The sequence below is a fragment of the Martes martes genome, assembly GCF_963455335.1.
Source record: "Martes martes genome assembly, chromosome: 4".
NCBI classification, from domain to species: Eukaryota; Metazoa; Chordata; class Mammalia; order Carnivora; family Mustelidae; genus Martes; species Martes martes.
The window spans coordinates 22,279,065-22,299,778 of record NC_137891.1 but is presented as its reverse complement, the minus strand read 5'-3'; the positions used below and the strand labels follow the sequence as shown (position 1 = coordinate 22,299,778).

Sequence of the window (20,714 nt, the reverse complement as noted above, 5' to 3'; positions counted from 1 at the left end):
TAGAAGAGGGGGAAAAAAAAAAAAAAAAAGGAAAGCAGCTAGATAGCACCTACATTAACACACACACACATCAAAATAAATCATAAATAGGAGTCATAAATCATTTTAAGAAGCAGAGAAATTGACAAACCATAAAAGACTCAATCTCAAAAAACAGACTGAGGGTTGCTGGGGGTAGGGGGGACGGGAGAGGGTGGTAGGGATATGGACATTGGGGAGGGTATGGGCTATGATGAGTGCTGTGAAATGTGTATACCTGGCGATTCACAGACCTGTACCCCTGGTGATAAAAATACATTATGTGTTTATTAAAATAAATTAATTAATTAAAAAAAAAAGGCAGAGAAATCCCCCCCCCCCAAAAAATGGGGGTATAGAGGGTTTCTTGGCTGTCAGTTGTGCTACTAAATCACAGGAAATTACAGGCACATTCCCTGTCATGGTAAAGACAGCTAAGTTTTGAGGACTTAAGAAAAGGGAAACACACTACAGTATTTTGCTATAATGGCCTTCTCTGTACAACTTTCCCCTCTCAAATGTACGTGGTGACAATGACCTTTTCTTGCTCTTCAAAGAGTTATCTCTTATGTTTATTTAAAAAAAGGAAAGAAGAAAAGAAATTATGGCTGAGTATAACCTGGCAAAGATGATAACCAGTAGATGACTTTAATATATACCTCCAAAGAAAAATCACGAAGCAACAGTTCAAGTTCACTGATTTCATTATGCAAAGCACATACCTGGAAAACTGTTTAGTTTATACAAACTTTGGACTAAGAATATCAGAACTCTCCTATCTTAGCTTTGTTAAAGTTGCTATCTATACAACTTTCTTATAGAAAAAACAATTCTAGGTTATATGTTCCATATGTATATACTATCCTATTTGAAAGTTTATGCATTTTAACCTGTTAACTTGATGCCAAAATATTCCAGAGAAAAGTATATGTTTGATGCAAGTAATGTTATTTGTAGACCAAGTCAACAATTAAAAGAGGGAGGAGGGACATACTCTAAGTCGGGCAGTGGTTGATCAAAGTCATGAAATTCTTCAGGTAAGGTAATAGCATTGTAAGCAGCTTCTCGATTTTCCTCAGGCAGGTCAACAACACCTAGAAAAGAAACAGTAAGCTTGAAGGTCTAACGGTTAGAGCAGAGATTATCCAGAGATCAAAGGAAGGTAAAGTCAACATTTATAGTCTAGAAAGACTGATAATATACGCAACGTACCACTGAAGGACAAGTACTTTTGTTTTTCTATAATCATAAGCCAAACTATTTGCTTTCCAACAACAAAGTCAAAGCACTACCTATGCATTAAAGTGATGTCTTTAAAAGGATGTATCAACAAAAAAATATTAATGACCGTTTTCTCAATGACATGAAATTTGTAAGAGGAGGAACAACTGCAAAGGAGCACTCTCCATGTTAAAGAGGAGTTGTTTATCTTAGGATTAAGTGGGACTGCATTGTTTTATTTCTCTATATTCTTCAAGTGGTCTATACTAAAAATGCACTGCTTTAAAAGACAGACAAAAAGCATGGTTATTTAAGCAAAATGCAGTTAGTATCCACAGGTCAGAAATCATTCAAGTTATCACAGCCTCTGCCTAAACATCTTTGGTTTTTGTTTTATTTCAAGTTTTTATTTAAATTCTGGTTAGTTAATATATAGTTTAGTATTAGTTTTAGGAGTAGAATTTAGTGATTCATCACTTAATATATAACACTTACATCTAAACAAGTGCCTACCTTAATAACCATCACCCATTTAGCCTACCCCCACCTCCCATCCAGGAAGCCTCACTTCGTTCTCTATAATTAAGAGTCTCTTATGGTTTGCCTCCCTCTCTTTTTTTTCCTTTCCCTTCTGTTCATCTGTTTTATTTAAATTTCACATGAGTAACATCATATGGTATTTGCCCTTCTCTGACTTATTTTGCTGAGCATAAGCTAACACTCTAGCTCCATCCATGTCACTGCAAATGGCAAGATTTCATTCTTTTTGATAGCTGAGTAATACTTCATTGTGTATGTACACATATGTATATGTGTGTATGTATACACACACACACACCTCACATCATCTTCATCCATTCATCCGTCAATGGACTTGGGCTCTTTCCATAATTTGGCTATTATAGATGATGCCGTATAAACACTGGGGTGCATGTGCCCTTCTGAATTAGTGTTTTTGTATCCTTTTGGTAAATTCCTAGTAGTGCAATTGCTGGATCATAAGGTAGTTCTAGTTTTAATTTTTTTGAGGAACCTCCACACTGTTCTTCAGAGTGGCTGCACCAGTTTGCAGTCCCACCAACAATGTACGAGGGTTCCCCTTTCTCCACATCCTCACCAACATCTGTTGTTTCCCGTGTTGTTAATTTTAGCCATTCTGACATGTGTGAAGTGATATCTCATTGTAGTTTTGATTTGTATTTCCCTGATGAGTGATACTGACCATCTTTTCATGTGTCTGTTAGCCATCTGTATAACTATTATTTTAAATAAGATCTTAGATCTCAAAAGATTCACTGTTCACATATTATAGTACTAAAATACAACCGCAGCAGGAACTACCGTAAAAGACATCTCTCCTATACACTGATTATTTTAATTATAATAAAATTTCATCAGTGCTTTAAAAAATTATGAGGTGAAACATGAATTCAGATAAAAACCGTAGTTATTATCTATGGAAATCTGGTTCTTAGAGTCCAACTTTAGAATCAATCATGACCTATGATAAAACAGCAAAAAACTACAGAGAACATTGAATAAAACTCTCAGGTTAAAAGTGAATTTTAAGAATATGCTAAAATTATCCAGAAAAAAAATTTAAACCCCAAGATTTTTCTTTATTTCTTTTTCATTTTTAAAAAATCATGTAACAATTAGTTTTCAATATTTCAACTCTGTTCTACAAAAACTAATGAAAAGGGGTTAAAAAAGAGTAGAGTGTTATAATTCCAAATGCATGAAAAATGTGGGCTTCTTCCCTTGACCCACTGACTCTCCAAGCCTTGCCCTATTTTTGAAGGGTTCCTTGTCCTACAATTAAAATGAATGGATCTAGAACATATGCTTTGCAGGTTTTCACATTACATAAAACTCCAAGGTTTAAAAAAAAAAAAAAAAAGTCAACAATACCTGGCCGAAAAGCCATTTTTATCTTAATGAATGCTTCATTACAGTCTGCAAGGAGGTATTTGGCTTTTCTGTGATAGATTCGAACTACTCCCAGTAAGAGATGTCCTGATGTTCGGAGTGCCATCTTCACCTGTGAGTAAAACATTAATATTAATCTAATTTATAAAGTTAGTTTCTTGGTTTTATAGGTATCATACTCCAAAAGCTTGTACTCTGAGCAATTTATAGGCAGCTTTTACTTTCTCTCTTTACACTTTTAATCATTTATTTGACATTTCCTTATAATCACTTATATTTTATTTATGCCTTTACCAGTAAATCTTCAATATCCACAAAGAACAGACTGGTAGTAATTCATCAGTTAACATAGCTATGAAATAGGTTGTAAGGTACTCCATAGACTGCTGTCATAAGCACATTAATGAACATGGAACACTTCTGGTTGCTACTCCATATCCATAATTGTTGCTCCTTGCTGGCTAACTGAACTCTGATTTTGTTGGGAAGTGAATGTCCCCAGCCCTGAAGAACTGACTCATTCCTCTTTGCTAATGCTTCTTGAGCGGGCACAAAGCCCAGTTCAAACAACAAGAAAGAATAGCGAAGTAGGTCAGTTTCTGGGAAAGATTTTCCCAATAAAAGAATGCCTGCCTCTTTCTTCTCCCTTTCTGTGTTGTGAGCAGGTGGGGTTTGGAGCCACTTGTAGTCATGAGGCCCTAAGTACAAGGACAAGAAACCAACATGATTAGTGAGTCCTGGGGTGCCTGGGTGGCTCAGTCAGCTGGGTACCCAACTCTTGGTTTCAGCTCAAGTCATGATCTCAGGGTCGTGAGATTGAGTCCTGCATGGGGCTCTGTGCTCAGTGTGGAGTCTGCTTGGGACTCTCTCCCTCTTCCTCTGCCCCCACCTCCTGAGCAAAATAAATAAATGAATCTTTAAAAAGGAAAAAAAAAAACAAAAAACTGGTGAGTCCTTAGATGAATGACATCATTGAACTGCTCGAATAATCCTAAATCTCCCTATTTCTACACTTCTAGTTAAGTAAGACTGTTAATTTCCTTATTGTTTAAGCCATTTTTCACCGAGTTTTATTAGTTGACTGGAAGGCAAACTAACAAGGGGTAATGGTAACCCATCTTTTTTCACAAGAAAATAAACTCTTCAGCCTGTTTTTTCTTTCTTTTTAAGGTGGATCTCATTCAGCACTTATGTGAGATCCACTGTGTGCAATGAGATACAGTAGTTGGGAAAAGAAAGAAAAGTAAATACCCAATCTAACAGAATGAATTCAAAGTTCAGAATGATTCAAAATTATATATCCAAAATATAATACAGAAAATTTTTTGAGAGCAAGACAACATGAACCCAAACTTCCCCAGATCATTTTCCAAATCATACCATAAAGTCCTCAATTTCTGAAGTAGCAAATAAAGTTGTTAATCATTTGCTTAAGTTATGATTAATATATTACTTAAAAAATGAAACTGTATTTTTAAGTTATATGTCTACTGTCTACAGCAGCCTAGGATTCTATTTGTAATGACTCTCAGGTTCTACATTTATGGAAAAATTTACATGACTTAAAGCACAAATTATGAAATTTACTGCTATAAATTCTTAGGTATCTAAAATTATAAACTTGTGATCAAATCTAGGACTTATCATATGAAAAATCCTTGATATGAAAATACCCTTAAAATATTGCACCTCATGGAAAAAGAGAATCTACTTTTATGATGTGGTCTTAGGAAATTTAAAATACTGACTGCACCTTCACTTAAGAAAGGATGAGGGGGGGGCGCCTGGGTGGCTCAGTGGGTTAAAGCCTCTGCCTTAGGCTCAGGTCACCATCCCAAGGTCCTGGGATCGAGCCCTGCATCGGGCTCTCTGCTCAGTAGGGAGCCTGCTTCCTCCTCTCTCTGTCTGCCTTTCTGCCTACTTGTGATCTCTGTCAAACAAATAAATAAAATCTTTAAAAAAAAAAAAAAAAGGATGAGGGTTCAAAACCCTTTGCGTTCAATTATCTTGTAAAGGATTAGCAACTATGAGGAAAGGTGGAGTTTGGGCAAAAACTTTCCCTGTATATTAGTTTGGTTCAGAGTTGAGTAGGTAAAATGAAGTATGCCATATCTGTTGAGCTAGCTCATGTTAAGAGTGTAGGTGTAATAAGGAACACAGGCTATATATGCAGAGAAAGCTCTACAGAGGTAACCAGTGGCTGTTCCCACAGAGGGGTGGGGGGTGAAGGGGCAGAAGGCAAGCAGCTGCAACTGAGCTATATATCTGACACTTGCTGGAAACCGACAATCACCCACAACAATAACTGCACACCAAGAGCAAACATTAGAAATTTTCAAGTCAGTTCACTCTGTGGAGGTATCTTTATAGTCTACCAAAAGAAAACAAGATCAATCAAATAACCCACTTAGAAATGGTTTTAAAAAAATAAGTTATTCTTTCTCTCACACACAGTCCAGTCTTTTACATTATTCCTGAACCGCGTGCCGTGCTTTGTGGTTATTCAGACATACCTTATTATCAAATTGTCTTATACTCTTTTGTAGCCTCCCTAACAGGGTACAAAATACTCTGCACACACTACAAAAAATTTGTTATCCTTTTAAGCCAAATCACCCTCGATATGTTTATAGATGTTAAAGATGATAAAGATGTTAAAGTTTATAGATGTTAAAGATATTAATTCAAGAAAACAGCTCAACCTCTCCTTTTTCCATTCACTTACCTCAGTAAGCATACCTATAAAAGGTAGAAAACTTCATATTCTCAAACAATTTGATGAGCAGTGCAAACTGGTACTATCTCCCTATGCAGCGAACTACGAATGTCTATCAGAAGTCTTTTAAGTGTATCACCTGGCCCATTGATTATTTTCCTAAACATCAACATTAAGGGAAAACTTACACATATGAAGAAAAGATCACTGAACATGAAGCTTCTCTATGCAATACTGGTTTTGATGTATTCTAATCTCACATAAAAATTAAGTCAAAGACACAGATGTGAACAAAATATTTGCAAGCAGTATTTATTCAATGGTTATTTTTTAAGAAGACGAAAATAAACCTGTAGTCCTACTACCTAAAGAAATCTTTTGTATATTTTAATACACTGTACAGGGTCAGAGGAATTAAAATTCAAGAAATTATGAAAAAAAATTACATTATCCAAAGAAGAGACTGGTAGAATAAATCATGTACAATCAGAACAATGAATTACAGGTCCATAATCCTTTATCTTACATCTTAGGTGTTTTGGAATTCAGAGCCTCTTGGTCATAAAGATAACGCAGCACATATAATATATATTAAGATACTCCCAGTAGCATCTATTTAGAGCAGTTTCTAATAATCATATCCATTAGTTCTATACTGAATATATGAATATACAAGTGACCTCACTTCAATTTTTGTCAAGTCTGTTCCCGTTTTTTGTACTTAAATTCTGTGGATAAGAGAATAGGACACTGTATAATGCAATATCAAAAATGATGATAAAGCTATGAGCAGAGGTTTTCCTGAACAGAGACTTGTTATAAAACGTATAATGGAGTTGTGTACACATAGAATAAGGAGAAAAATTATGTGTAAAAAACATGGACATGTTTTAGAAGGCATACCAAAACACTAAAGGTTTCTCTAAGTTGTAGGACTAGAGATCACCTATTTTCTGGTTTGTAAAGTTTTTATTTTAATATTGTCTTAGAAATTTTAACATGATAGAAATGTCTTTAGTAACAAATTCCACCAACTCTAACTCTAAAACCAGCCAAAATTCCAGACAGATGGAAATTTTATAATTCAGCTCTAATTAAAAATACAAACTTTCACTTTTTCATTTAAAACATATCCTTTTCCACACGACTTTTCTGAACAAGTCTCGTCTAGATCCCAGCTTTATTCCTTTGAGATCCTCTTGCTCTTTCAGCAATCAAGAATTACTCTTATTTAACACACTATGGCAACCGGCAGCATCCAAACTGCCAAATCTAAGAGTAGCTCACAGTGCTGGTCCAGACAGCTGTGATCTGGAACATTTTCTCAATAGGACAATGGGTGTGTTTGTGTGTTAATAAAAAGTCCAAGAAAGGACCATTAAAACAGATATTTCTATAAAATCGTATTTAAGGACTTTTCCTTTGAGATTAGTCCTTACACATTTTTGAAGTCAATGTATCTGCTTTTCAATGAAGTGCTAATGATGTTAATAGATGTAAGTGTGTGTTCTAAAGTCCTTTCTTGGCAATACAAAAGCCCTGGTTTAGTTAGTTACACTATTTGTGAAATTCAAGGGTGAAAAACCACTGCTTCAGAACTGTTTCAGCCGATGTCAGTAAAAGCTCCTCTAGGTACAGAGCAGTAAACAAGGCAGATAAGGTAAGGACTTTCATGAGGCCTCCATTCTAGTGGGAGACAGTAATTAAATATTCAGAAGAAGAGCACAGCAAGTATAAAAGTTCTGAGACAGGGAAAAAGTTGGATTATCTTCAAGAAACAGCAAAAATCTGGGTATTTTTGAGCAAGTAGGCCTATGGAGCTGAGGATGAACAAGCATTATGGACACTATTTACCAGGTGGATAAGATAGTTAGATCTTGATCCCTACAACCTTTCCCATTAATGGATCCTTTCTTTGAGTATTTTTTAAATTCCCAAATTAGAAATACTTACATACATATTTTAGTACAAAAACATCTAGAAAGACAAATATAAAACATCTGGGTACTGCCTGACCTCATACTGATCTACCAGGAAAACTGGCAAATGAAAGTATCAGTGCACCTACAGAATTTTTAAAGGGAACAGCATATCACACTGGAACTATGGATAATCTACAAATTTTTCTTTGCCTCCAATATACACAGATGTTAACCTAATTTTACAAAATTCTATTTTACATATCAGTAAACAATAAACAAACTGAATAAAAAGTATCAATATCAAACATACCTTTGGTGAGATGATACTCTCCACACTGCTCTCTAAATTACACTCAAACACATGGGCTTTGGTTAGCTTCTTATCCCAATGGGCCGCTAGCCAAATTTTGGCCAGAGGCCCTCTCTTACTGAGGACAAAATGTGCGTAGAACATTGTTCCGGCTGATTATGAAACAGGAGAAAACCTGAAAGGGAAAAAGAGTTACTATAAATACCATATGAAAACAAAGATTTATCAAGACATGTAAGAAATCTGAAAATAAAAGATTCCAATTCTTTTAAATATAAGAACTATGAAAGGTTTAAGTAAAGTACAATACACACTTAAAAGAACCTACTGCTTAGTTTTGAGAGGGGAAGGAAAAAACCTCAAAATATTAAGAGCTGAAGGGAAAAGGGACACAGGAGCCAAATCATTTCCATACTCCAAAGAAAAGTGCCAGGATTTTGTTTAGTTGTTTAGTAAAAATTGTCACCAAACAACTCTTGTTCATTCTGAAGTTCCATCAAGTGTTCATTCCATTCCTATCTTGATTACCAACTGTGGAGTCTGACTGTGGCCAAAAGCTATATAATACGTTGTTCATGGCAAGAAAACTATGTCCAAGAAGAAAAACACTCAGGAACAGATACTAATTAATGTGTAAATTTCCATTTTTTTAAGAACCCTATTAACAACTGATACTCACCTAGATGCTTTATACAATAACTACTATCTCTTGACAAGCACTGTGATAATACACATTTCATATTGTATCAAATAAAGATAAAAAGGCGGTCGGCTCCATTTTACAGGTGACTAGTTAGAAAAACTGACGCTTAAAAGCTATTTTATATATAGTTTTCCCAACTCAGGAACTTGAAAAGCACTTGTCCAGTAATAATTTAAATACTATATTCAGGACAATGACACAGTATAATATTTATCTTATGACTGAAATAGCCTTAGTAGAAATATAAGTGTTATTCACATTTTATTTTTCTTTCAGCAAGCTATGTTATAAATACATAAAGGGAAAAAAAAAAGCACCTTAAAAACTCCAGCTTGGAGAGTACATTAACTGTGCATGTTTCCTATATTCTGTGTTGATAGTTCCCAAATATATATATATATATATATATTTTTTTTTTTTTTTAAGATTTTATTTATTTACTTGACAGAGATCACAAGTAGGCAGAGAGGCAGGCAGAGAGAGAGAAGGAAGCAGGCTCCCCGCGGAGCAGAGAGCCCAATGTGGGGCTTGATCCCAGGACCCAGAGATCATGACCCGAGTCGAAGGCAGAGGTTTTAACCCACTGAGCCACCCAGGCGCCCCAACAGTTCCCTTATATTATTTATTTTCCCTCTTTCACAGAAGATTAAAAAAATTCATTTTGCCAGATGAATTTTTTTCTAAAACGCCCAGAACTAGAAGATGTATGTCATGTTTTTACATAAATAAACTCAAGCACATCCATACCACATGAGAAGTACTTAAACATTTTAAAAACATTTTTGACCTTGAAATAATTATAGAGCAGGAGTCCCAGAAATAGTACAGAGAGGTCCCACTTATCCTTTAACTACTTTCCGCCCCCCCCTCCCCCGCCATGGTGACATCTTATATACATACAGTATCAAAACCAGGCCAGTGACACTGGTACAATGCGTATATATAATTCTACGCCATTTTATCACATGTGCAGATTTGTGTAACCAACATCGTAAGCAAATAAAATGCAAAACTAATTCATCAACACAAAACTCTTCCTCTCCCATCCTTTTAAATTGTCACACCCATTCCTTCCTCTCTACCATTCCTAAGCCCCACCAACCAACACTCTGTTCTTATCTCTAATTTTGTCATTTTGAAAATGTTATATAAATGGAATCATACAGTATGTGACCTTTTGGATTCAACCATAACACTCTTTGAGATCCACCCAAATTATTGCAAGTATCAGTAGTATGTTCCTTTTTATCACAGAGTAGCATTCCATGAGATGGATATACCACTATTTGCTTTGTCAATCATTTATTGAAAGATATTTGGTTACTTCCAGCTTGAGGCTATTTCAAATAAAGCTGCTATAAATATCTGTGTATACAGAATTTTAGTGAAAAGAGTTTTCATTTCTCTGGGACAAATGTCCTGACGTATGACTGCTGGGTAGCATGATAAGTGTATGTTTTAGTTTTAAAAGAAACTTTGACACCTATCAAAATCCTAGTGAGTTTTCTTATAGCTATTCACAAGATGTTTCTAATATTCATATGGAAAAGCAAAGGAATGAGAATAGGTGTTTTTTTTTTTTTTTTTAAGAATTGGGATGAATTTGTCTAACCAATTTAAAGATTTACATAGCTACAATAGCCAACACTGTATGGCAGACAGAAAAAGACACAGATCAATGCAATAGGATAGGGAATCCAGAAATCCACTTAAGTAAGTCCAACTGATTTTTCACAAAGATGAAGAAGCTTGACAAACTGGAAAGGATAGTTTTTTCAACAAATAATGCTTGGGTGACTGGACATCATCCACAGGTGGGAAAAAAAAGAATCCTGATCCAAACCTCACACATTATATAAAAAGTAACTCAAAATGTTAATTTTCAGAAAAAAAAAGATGGAAAAACCTTTGGTACACCTAAAGCTTGGTGTGTATATATATACATAAACACACACACACTTTTTTTTTTTGAGAGAGAATAAGAGTGAGCGTGCCAGAGCTAGCACATGTGCTCAAACACACAAGCCAGGGGGAAAGGGAGAAGCAGACTCCTTGCTGGGTAGGCCCCCCCCGGATCACAACCTGAGCAGAAGGCAGAGGCTTAACTGACTGAGTCAGCCAGGCACCCCAGTAAGTTTTTTCAGATGAGCACTAAAAACATGTCCCATAAAGGGAAAAAAAACCCAAATAAGGAAATTTTGTTCTAGGAAAGAGCTGAAAATGTAAAGATAAGGTACAAAATGGGGGAAAAAAATTGAAAATGACTTATCTGACAGGGACTTGGATCCAGAACAAAGAATTCTAAAAACTCAAGTAAAAAAGTCTCATTAGGAAACAGGCAAAAGAAATTTCACAAAGGACATAACAATGGCAAATAAGAACAAGAAAAGACACTCACCATCACCAGTCATTAAGAAAATGCAAATTCAGACCCATGAGAAATCACTGCACATCTATTATAAGACCTAAAATAAAAAGTAATGGCAATACCAAAGTCCAGTGAGGATATACAGAAGTTTCAACCCTTATACACTGCTAGTTAGAATAAAAATTCCTTTTTGAATTAGCTTTAAAAAAATCCAAAGTAAATAAACACTAATTTTCATATTTTTATAGAGAGACTATAAATTTTAAAATGAGACTTTGCTTACTTTACTGTGAATTAAGAACTGTGCCCATTCTTTCCAGTGATGTATAGAAAATATTTACTAGTTAAACATATCATAGGCAAGAGACTTCTTGTCTGTCAAAAATGTCTGAAAGGGTGGAGGATGGTGGTGCAAAAGTAATTCAGTCAGGTTTGCCTCCTCTCACTTAATGGCAAAGTGTCCTGAAATTCTCATTTGCTGAACCAGATGCTCCCAGGGGATCTCTAATTTACACAAGAAAAACTGTCTCCAAAGGGGAAAAAAACCAGACTTCATCAATTGCTCAATGTTGTGAACACTTTCTCTCAAATGTGAAATGAAGAAAAGAACTAAGGAATATGAAACTAGGAAAAATTCATATCAAACACTCTAAGGTAGAAGAACTAAATAACACCTCAATTATATCTTATATCCTGCTCAGCAGTATTTTATAGTTCAAAGTATGCTTCCCATAACCAAAGAATCTATGTTGCAAAGCAGTGTTTTTACTTTAAGCCTAAACATTTGTTATTTTGAAAATTAAGCTCCATCTACAGCACTATAAAGTCTACAGGATTTTGCAGAAATTCAATATGGCAGTCTGTTCTTAGAAACACGGTCACTGTCATACACAAGATGTCCCAAGTTTCACTGCAGAAGATAGCTGTATTTGAAAAAAAAAAAACCTCCTTAATATTTAGCTCTTAGAATATTGCCCACTGCATGTCAACTACTAAATACGTACTTAATGAATAAGGAAATGAGATACACCAAGTGATCTCATAATTGACACATGTAAAAAATTCTAGAGATTTTAGAAATTAATACTGGCTTTTTTCAACAGGTGTCAGTAGCTCATGGCCAGGACTTAAGCTCCTAGTCAGAGTACCATGCCTAAAATATCCCAGCTATGCAGAGGCAGAGATTCCTAAATAGATGCTTTCTTGGCATGGGATGGGGGTAACTAAAGCAGAGTGGTGCTAAAATTATTCTGGGAAACAATTAGCAAGAGGAAATCACCCTAATAACTAAAGGAAGCCTGAAGAACAGTGGTGGATCAAGTACTGGCTTATATCTAAATATGGAGAAAGTGTAATCATTGCCTCTAAACAATCTTTTTCCTTAGTATCACTATCCTTTAACCAATCTTAGAAAAAGAAGTTGATTAATCTCTGTAGATTTTGAATTTCTGTATATCTCTGTTAATCCTTTACAAAAGATCTTAGCATAAAGCCTGAATTTGGTCCCAGAGCATAGTTTAGCAATTTCATGATTTCTCATTTTTTTCCCTAAAGCAGCAAACTTTTCTCAATATATCCTAAAAAGTAATTTCATGTTTTTACAATATGAATTATGGTATTTCACTGTTAGAAAACAGGGCAGGACAATGGTTGTATAAATTGGTATGACCTCTTTGAAGGGCAATTTGCCAACATCTTATGAAAACCTCAAACACTGATACTTTTAAACCAGAAAATGCACTTCCAGTAACAATGCCAAAGATATACTTGGAGATGTAAAATATTTATAACAAAAAAATCTTAAAAATCTCACTAAGATCTAAGAATTTTGTGTGTCCATCTTCTCCATGACCGTTGTATGAGTTAAGTACTGGCCCATTTTACAGAGTGGAAAAGAGAGAAAAGGAGAGGACAATGTGCCAAAGGTCACTAGCATATAATGCAAGTGGGAACTTGAATTTCAGAGCCCACATCTCTAACTGCAACACTGTGTTGCCCTGCCAGCATGAATTTTAACAGCAAAATATTAGAAATAACTTACCAAGCTGCTAATTAGTGACTTTTAACAAAATACAGCCATATAACAGAATTTTGTGTGGCCTTAAACTATGACATACATATGTGTATTTTTTTTTTAAAAGGTGGGCTCTAATATACATTTAATGCTCTTGCATAAAATATCTGTGGCATACAAATGAAACTGATGACACTGGTTACCTTTGGAAGGTGAGCCTGCTGGGAAAGTGAGACCTACCTTTTTGTACTGTTAACTGGGAACATACACAAATATTACGTACTCAAAGTAAATACCAATACTGGATGTCAAGACACAATCCTGCTTTGCCATTAACTGGAAAGTTAAGCTGCTTAGTCTGTGTGGTTCATTTTCACAAACTATAAACACCTGGAAGACTGAAATTCAGGGATTTACTAACTTTGGAGAACTATACCTAACTCATGTAAGAATGTAATTATCTCTGAGGGATTGGGGAGTGTCTCAGGAACAGAAGTTATTTCCAACCCTGCACACTAACACTGGTACTAACATTCTTTGAACAAGAGTTTTACAATCAGAAGGTCCTAGATTCAAATTCGGCTCCCTCCTTAGTTCTTCAGTAAGGGTTAAAAGTTACTTAACATTTGAGTCTTAGCTTACACGTCTATAAATTGAGGATATTTACCAAGTAGGGTTATGAGAACGAAACGGAACAGCAAACACAATCCCACTAGGTTTAAGTAAACAGTAACTTTGAAAAAAAATCACACAGCAGATCATATACAGATCAGCACAATAATGCCTAACAACCTGACATCACATTTAAACAAATAACACAAAACCTTTATTTCTCAAAAATTAGAAATTTCCCTTCTGTGCAAAACTGTAAAAGATAAAATTTCTCAGAATATGTGTTCCAGTAAATAGAAATTCATCAGGAAAGAATCAACTTTAAAAATACTTTAAACATATGCCACTCAAAGAGGAAAACTTAATTCCTGAGTGTACTAATGTACTGTCCTTATAAACAACAAAAAAATTAAATTAGGTTACACTTCACCAATGTAATTCTAACTTTGTATAAAACACACTATGTCCATTAGTTATGCACTGCTGTCACCTCAACCATTTACGAACTGTTAATAATTTAATCACTGGATATGGTATATGTCATCAGTGTCTTTTTAAAAATAATTATGAGTTGCTTCCAACATTAAAAAAGGAAATTTAATGACTACAATTTAGGAAAGCTTCTCCAGTCCCCGTCTCCAAAATTCTGCCGACTCACACAAGTCACTGGCATTTGCATTCATTTTATGAAAATAAGAATTTTTTTTCTGGAATTCAGTGATGATTCTAAACAGCATTATGAGAGCAAATATTAATCTTCGCTTGCAAAGAGAGCCGATAAACACAAGCCTTTACCGGAAAACCTTAAAAAAACACAAGCGCGTTTTTGAACGCTTAAGACAGCCTAACAAATCATTGGATGGGCAGACTAGACCTCCAGCGTTTTCTTCCTTCAAATTTGGAGGAGGCTGCTAGGTCTGGCAGCACTAGACAGTGTCACCCCACTCTATCACAGCAGATCAATCTTTCCCGGCGAGCAAAAAGACGTCAAGTATTTCTCAGAAACACACACCTTCCCAAAGCATCCCTGTATCAGCATCAAAACACTCAATATCCTAATCATTAAAAAAGTCGGGGGGGGGGAACCAATTAGGCTAATTCCCTCGGAATCAAAAGCAACTTCCCTTGGTCGGGCTTTCTATTGGTCTGTCCAATATGTAATATTCCCAACAACATTTTCCTTTAAAAAGGGGGAGGGGAGCAGCAGCAGTCCCTGGAGAGGGGCCCGCGGCGGTGTTGAGGCCCCACAGCGCCCGCGAAGGCTCTGCCCGCACATCTCCGACCCCCGCACCCAAGCTCGGCGCACGGCTGCTGCCCCCTCGGAGCTGCCAACGCGGGCACCGACCTGCCGCCGCCTCCCGCCCCGCGTCTTCCTAGACAGCCATTTTTACCGGAGTAGGCGGCCCAGTCCCCAGAGCGGGCTCGTTCAAACCTCCGCCTCTCCCTCCGCGGCCCAGGGTTTCCTCTACCTCTTCCAGGAGATGCGGCTCCCGGGGGACTGGCGGAGTAACGGCTTTTTCCGCCTTGGAACGGACCAGAACCATTTGTTACCAAACAAGCGATAATGCGGGCCCAGGCTGCGCGGGTCCTGGTCGAGGGCGGGCCCAGGGGAAGAGGCCTGGGCGGGAGGCGCTGCCGTTCCGGAGCTCGGAGGGTGGCAGCACGGCCAACGTCCTGGGGCGCGGCGAGTGCTCTTCTCCCTCGTTTTCCCCCCCGGCCCCTCCAGTCCAGCTCCTAGACAGCCAGGCGGCAGGGAAGGGGTAGGCGGAGGGAGCCCTAGAATAAGAGGGGCTGGTCCAGTATCTTACCTTGCTCTCCGCCGGGGAGCTGGGCGGGCTGGGTGGCCTGGGGAGGGGAAAAGGGTCGGGGGAGGGGGCGGGGAAAGGGGGGGAAGCCCCTGTGAGGTGTAGCTTTGGAGCAGCTCCCGCCGCGGCAACAGCCACCGCCTCCTTTCCGATTCACTCAAACAAACAAGATGGCTGCCGTTACGCCGCGGCTCTTCCTGCCGCCCAAATCCTCGGTTCAAATCGGCAGGATGTTTACGGTCAAAATGGTATCTATGCGCCTGCGCAGCCAGCCTGAGCCCTAGAAGGAGCGACGCAGGCGCAGTGACCATTTCCTTTTCTTCGGAACCCCCCCACCCCTCCACCGCCCTCTGGTTGTGCGGCCCCAAACTGAGCAAGCGTAAAAGTGATTCTCTTGCCAGAGGGTCTTCAAGTGTTGCGGACCTGGCAGATAGCGCATGCGCAGTGCTTGCCAGTGGAGTGACTATCTGGGTTTACCTTTATTCCAACGCTTGTTTTAGAGGGAGTATCTGTTGTGCAGATTTGTTTGCCAGGACACACAAATTAATTTTAATGGTTCCATAGTGACGAAGATAACATAAAACCCTTAAGATCCACAAAATGTGGGTGGTTCATTGAGTCAATCTATATTTATAGATGGTGTTCTCCGAACCATGTGTTGTGATAGATAGGGTCTAGGGCGTAATGATGAAACTGAAGGAGATAGTACGTGACTTCATGAAGCTTCCGGTATAGCTAGGGAGGAATTTTTAGAAATACTTTTGCCACAAAAAAGCCAAATGTACAAGGAGACCCAAAAGTGGGGAATTGGGGAGTGGAAGAGAAGGTCTTCCTTGAGCAATTGATGAGGAGCTGGGATGTGGAGGTTGAGTTCCCAAGAAGAGAGAACATCGTGTCATCATGTGCAAAAGTCTCATGGCAGAGTGTCATGTGTCTGGACACTAATGGAGGCTTCTTCATTTTAGAAAGACCATTCAGGCATATTGGAGAGGACTGGAGTAAATGTCTAGGTGTAATTTCTGGTCGTTTGTGGGTTTTTTTTTTTTAAAGGAAATAAAACCAGCAGGACTTGGTCAACAGATTCCTTATGAGGTTGTAGTAGAGGGAGTTGCAAAGATGATTCCTCTGGTTTGGGACTTACTTGCAAGGGTTAAATGGACTGGACTGGGAAGCCATACACTGAGACAGAACAGATGGAGGAAGGTTATATGAAGATTAGCTTTTTTTGTTGTTCAGTTTGTTGTCTATCCACCATCAAGTGTCCATTCTCTCCGTGGCCTCCTTAACTTGTCTCTCCACTCCCATTCTTGTCTTCCTTCAATTATTCCCTTCCCTGCAAAGAACCTTTGCAGCCTAAAGAACCTTTCCAAAACACATGTCTAATCACTCCCCTCCCCTTCTAAAAACTCTTTCATAGCTTTCAGGTTATTACCCAGAATACTTAATGAAGCCCCTGCCTCCTGCTCTAGGTTCCTCTGCTGCTTGCTCCCCCCTTTCTCACTGTGCTCAGACACTCCACTTGCTAAATAATCAAATGCACTCTGAGCACTTCTGCCTCAAGATTTTTGCACGGGCCGTTTGCTGTGCTTAAAACAGTCTTGCATTTCCATCCCTTCCCCTCGGTCTAATTCTTAATCATCCACATCTTAATTCCACAGTTACTTCCTCAAGAGAGTCTTCCCTGATCCTCTGTATTATTTAGGGTAATGCTATTACTATAAAATAGATCCCCTCCTTACCCCAAATTTCAGGGCTTTACAAGATGGCCCTGCCATTTACTGCCTGTATGGGGATAATAATTTTCATGATTTTTGAAAGAATGAAATGAGATCATATATACAAAGTACATGACATAATGCTGGAAACTGAGTAATTACTCAGTAAATTGTGGCTATTATTCTTGTTCCTTCTATTTTCTGAACAACGAAATAGCCAGCAAGGTAGGGTAAATCTTTATCAGATACCCAACTTTTAAGAACATTGAAAATACTTGGATACTCTAAATGTCCCTCTTAACTATACTTGCTCTAGGCCCACTTTGTAATCCTTATTTGAAAATATATCTCCCTCTCCACTCTCCCCTCCTTTTCTCTCTTTCTCCCTCTTTCTCTCTTCCCCACTGCTTCTCCTCCCCCTCCCTCTCTCCCTCCAGTACTGAATTCTCAAGGTACTATCACTTCTTCTCTCTGGAACTATTTTATATTCTTATCCATTAGATCTCCACCCAAGCCCACCTTCTTCCCTTTCGTGGATTTTATATAATTTCTTCATATACATCCCTAGTCCCCTAAATCTGCTAGATTTAATTCTTTTGAACAAGGTATATGTTCTGTTTTGTCTCAAAGTCCCATCCTATCAACATATTCATTCATTTCTGTGTATTAAAATGTCAAGTTAACTTTTCTTGTTACAGAAGTTAGCTGCAGTCAGCATCTCCTTTATCTGGAAAGGACTTACCTGGAAAGACTTATTTGATGAATCTGCATAAGTTAATTTTAATAATTGTGAACTTGTTTGACTGAGACCATGACGGGGCTGATTTAAATTATAGCTTTAATTTTCCTTTAGTTGAACACAGTCGGCTTTTCTTTTCTTTTCTTTTTAAGATTTTATTTATTCACTTGACAGACAGAGATCACAAGTAGACAGAGAAGCAGGCAGAGAGAGAGGAGGAAGGAGGCTCCCCGCTGAGCAGAGAACCCGATGTGGGGCTCCATCCCAGGACCCTGGGATCATGACCCGTGCCGAAGGCAGAGGCTTTATTTAACCCACTGAGCCACCCGGGTGCCCCATGGCTTTTCTTTTCTGATTACTTAGTTGATTACTTGTCTGATTTGGGACAATCACTGAAGAACTGGATGCTGCCATCATCCTATGTTTATGAAAGCAACTGTGCTCTTTCTGTCTTACTTCACAATGACATACACACCCGTAACTGAGACTTAATGTGAAATAAAAAATGTTACAGAAAAAGACAACCAACTGATAGCAGAATTATTTAAGAATTAAACACAATTCTGTAGACTTATTCCTCTGAATTGCCAAATTTCAAAAACAGAATTAATTATATATTATTTGTATATATATTAAGTAGGAGGCATTGCATTAGGAGAGAAATAAGGAAAATGGATAGATTTTCAGGAGTATTTCAATGACAGTAATGGGCAAGTAGTGAACATTTTGCCCCAGAATTTTAAAAAATCTCCTTAAACAAAGAAAAATCAGAGTATAAAATATTTCTTGCATGAGACTCTTAAACCTCATTAAAGAAAATCCAGAAAGACTGAATAATTTCTTTCAGATTTGGGGCTAGGCAGAGAAATGGATAGAAAGTAACTGAAAAAACAATTGTAGATTCTGGCTTTTCTTGTCAATATCCTTTTTATCTGTAAAAGAGACTGTACTGTTTTGGTCAAAAAGGAAATGCATTTTAAGGACAACAATCCTAGTTGAAAATATTATAATCAGACAAAAAAGTTATATAAGAAGCAGACAGATTAAGGACAAAACATTGAAATATCAATTCTTAATATGCTCAGATATTAAGAAAAGGATTGGTAATGGGGTGTGAGAGAGGGTTTTGTAAGTCACAGAAATGGTAGATCCTATTCATAGCCACATGCTCAGCGTGGGGCACAGGGATTTGAGTCAGTATTGTGCTCTCTAGAGGGGCCGCAAGTATCTCTGTCCGGGTGTACGAAAGGTCTGCACAGGCAAGTAGGTTTCAGCAAAGAATCGCAAAGGGCCAGAGCAGGCCCTGGGATCTGCAGGTGTGTGGGGCAGGGGCGACTGGGAGTTTGTCAAAAGTTAAGGTTGAGACCAAGGAGTGCTCCAGACGCAGAAGCAGGGTCAGGGGCTACGCTAATTACTTAGACTTCTCTCAGAAAATGTCCTCGTGCTAACTGCATTTCAATACTGAGAGCAGTTTTAACTCTTAAGCTGGAAGTTTTTGTGTGTGTCCGTTTGGATTCATTCCTTCTGTTTTCAAGCCCATCATCTCTTCTGTGCCTCCTACGGTACCTTCGAGACTGGGTGTTTATTCAAAAGCAGATGGATAGTGTTTCCTCTGAACCCTTCCAGCCATTGCAGAATGCAGACATTTTTATTGTTGTAACATGATTCACTTTGTTCCTTTCATTCTGCGAAACTGCTTACTAAAAATAGTAGGACAATTTGGAAGCAAATAAGGTTGGGTAGATCTCTTAAATCCTATATGACTAACAAGGTAACATCTTAATGAAAAGTCCTTGCCTACTTAAAAAAGACAAGTTAAATTACCATTAATAAAGAAGTAATGCAGTAAATATAGTACTTTTCCTAAAAAGAAGGTGATGGTGGCTTGTTGGAAGAGGTGGAAAGGAAGGTAAAAGCTGCCGAGTTATGAGACAGGGGCAGAGATAAATGAAACTCTAGCAGTAAGCACTTCAGAGACACAGCTTGTGGCTAAACCGAGCCAAGAGCTGACCTGAAGTGAATGGGCATCATGTACAGTCCCCTGTCCTCCGTGGCCTCAGCTGTGTTAATGTGCTTTGCTTTAACTTGATGGGACAAAAAGTTAATGAGCCGGGGAAAGGAATCATACCTGAACTATTGTTAACTTGCATGTAATTTGGAAATTATTTCCCTATCTGCTAATCCTGTGTGAGGAATTAACACTATTAAATAAACTCACAATGAAAAATAATGGATCAAAATTATTTCCCTAAGACTAAAGGCAAACTTTATTATCAATGAGGTCTGATATATTCATGGTAGAATGGCAGAGAATGATGCTTGGCTAACTTTAATAGGCTTATAACTTGGGAACTTGTGAAACTGCTAATTTGTATTTGGCAGTTTGGGGTGGGGTCCAAAATTCTTTTTTTTTGGTGGGGGGGACAAGTTTCCAGGTATTTTGAGGCTGCTAGTACATGGACCACATCAAGCAACAAAGATTTTTTACACAACAGACTTTGGAACTAAGTAGACCTGAGTTTATATCATGGCTCTTCCATTTAGTAGCTGTGTGACCTTCAACAAGTTGCTCAACTTCTCTGACACTCAGTTTTCTCATCTGTAAAATCAGGCTAATTATATCTATACCCTCTTGGTTGTGG

At 37.8% G+C, this 20,714-nt stretch overlaps 1 protein-coding gene across 1 annotated transcript in view; it reads right to left on the bottom strand.

The window, feature by feature from the left end:
* Positions 1-15,842, bottom strand: part of RAD21 (RAD21 cohesin complex component) — a 29,132-nt gene extending 13,290 nt beyond the window's left edge. The window contains exons 1-4 of the mRNA XM_080800948.1: positions 15,622-15,842; positions 8,117-8,291; positions 3,151-3,280; positions 1,013-1,112 (exon numbers count right to left, since the gene is read on the bottom strand). Coding sequence (XP_080657074.1) covers positions 1,013-1,112; positions 3,151-3,280; positions 8,117-8,260 — 374 coding nt within the window. The 5' untranslated portion in view covers positions 8,261-8,291; positions 15,622-15,842. The remainder of the gene's footprint in view (positions 1-1,012; positions 1,113-3,150; positions 3,281-8,116; positions 8,292-15,621) is intronic.
* Between the last annotated feature and the right edge of the window lie 4,872 nt (positions 15,843-20,714).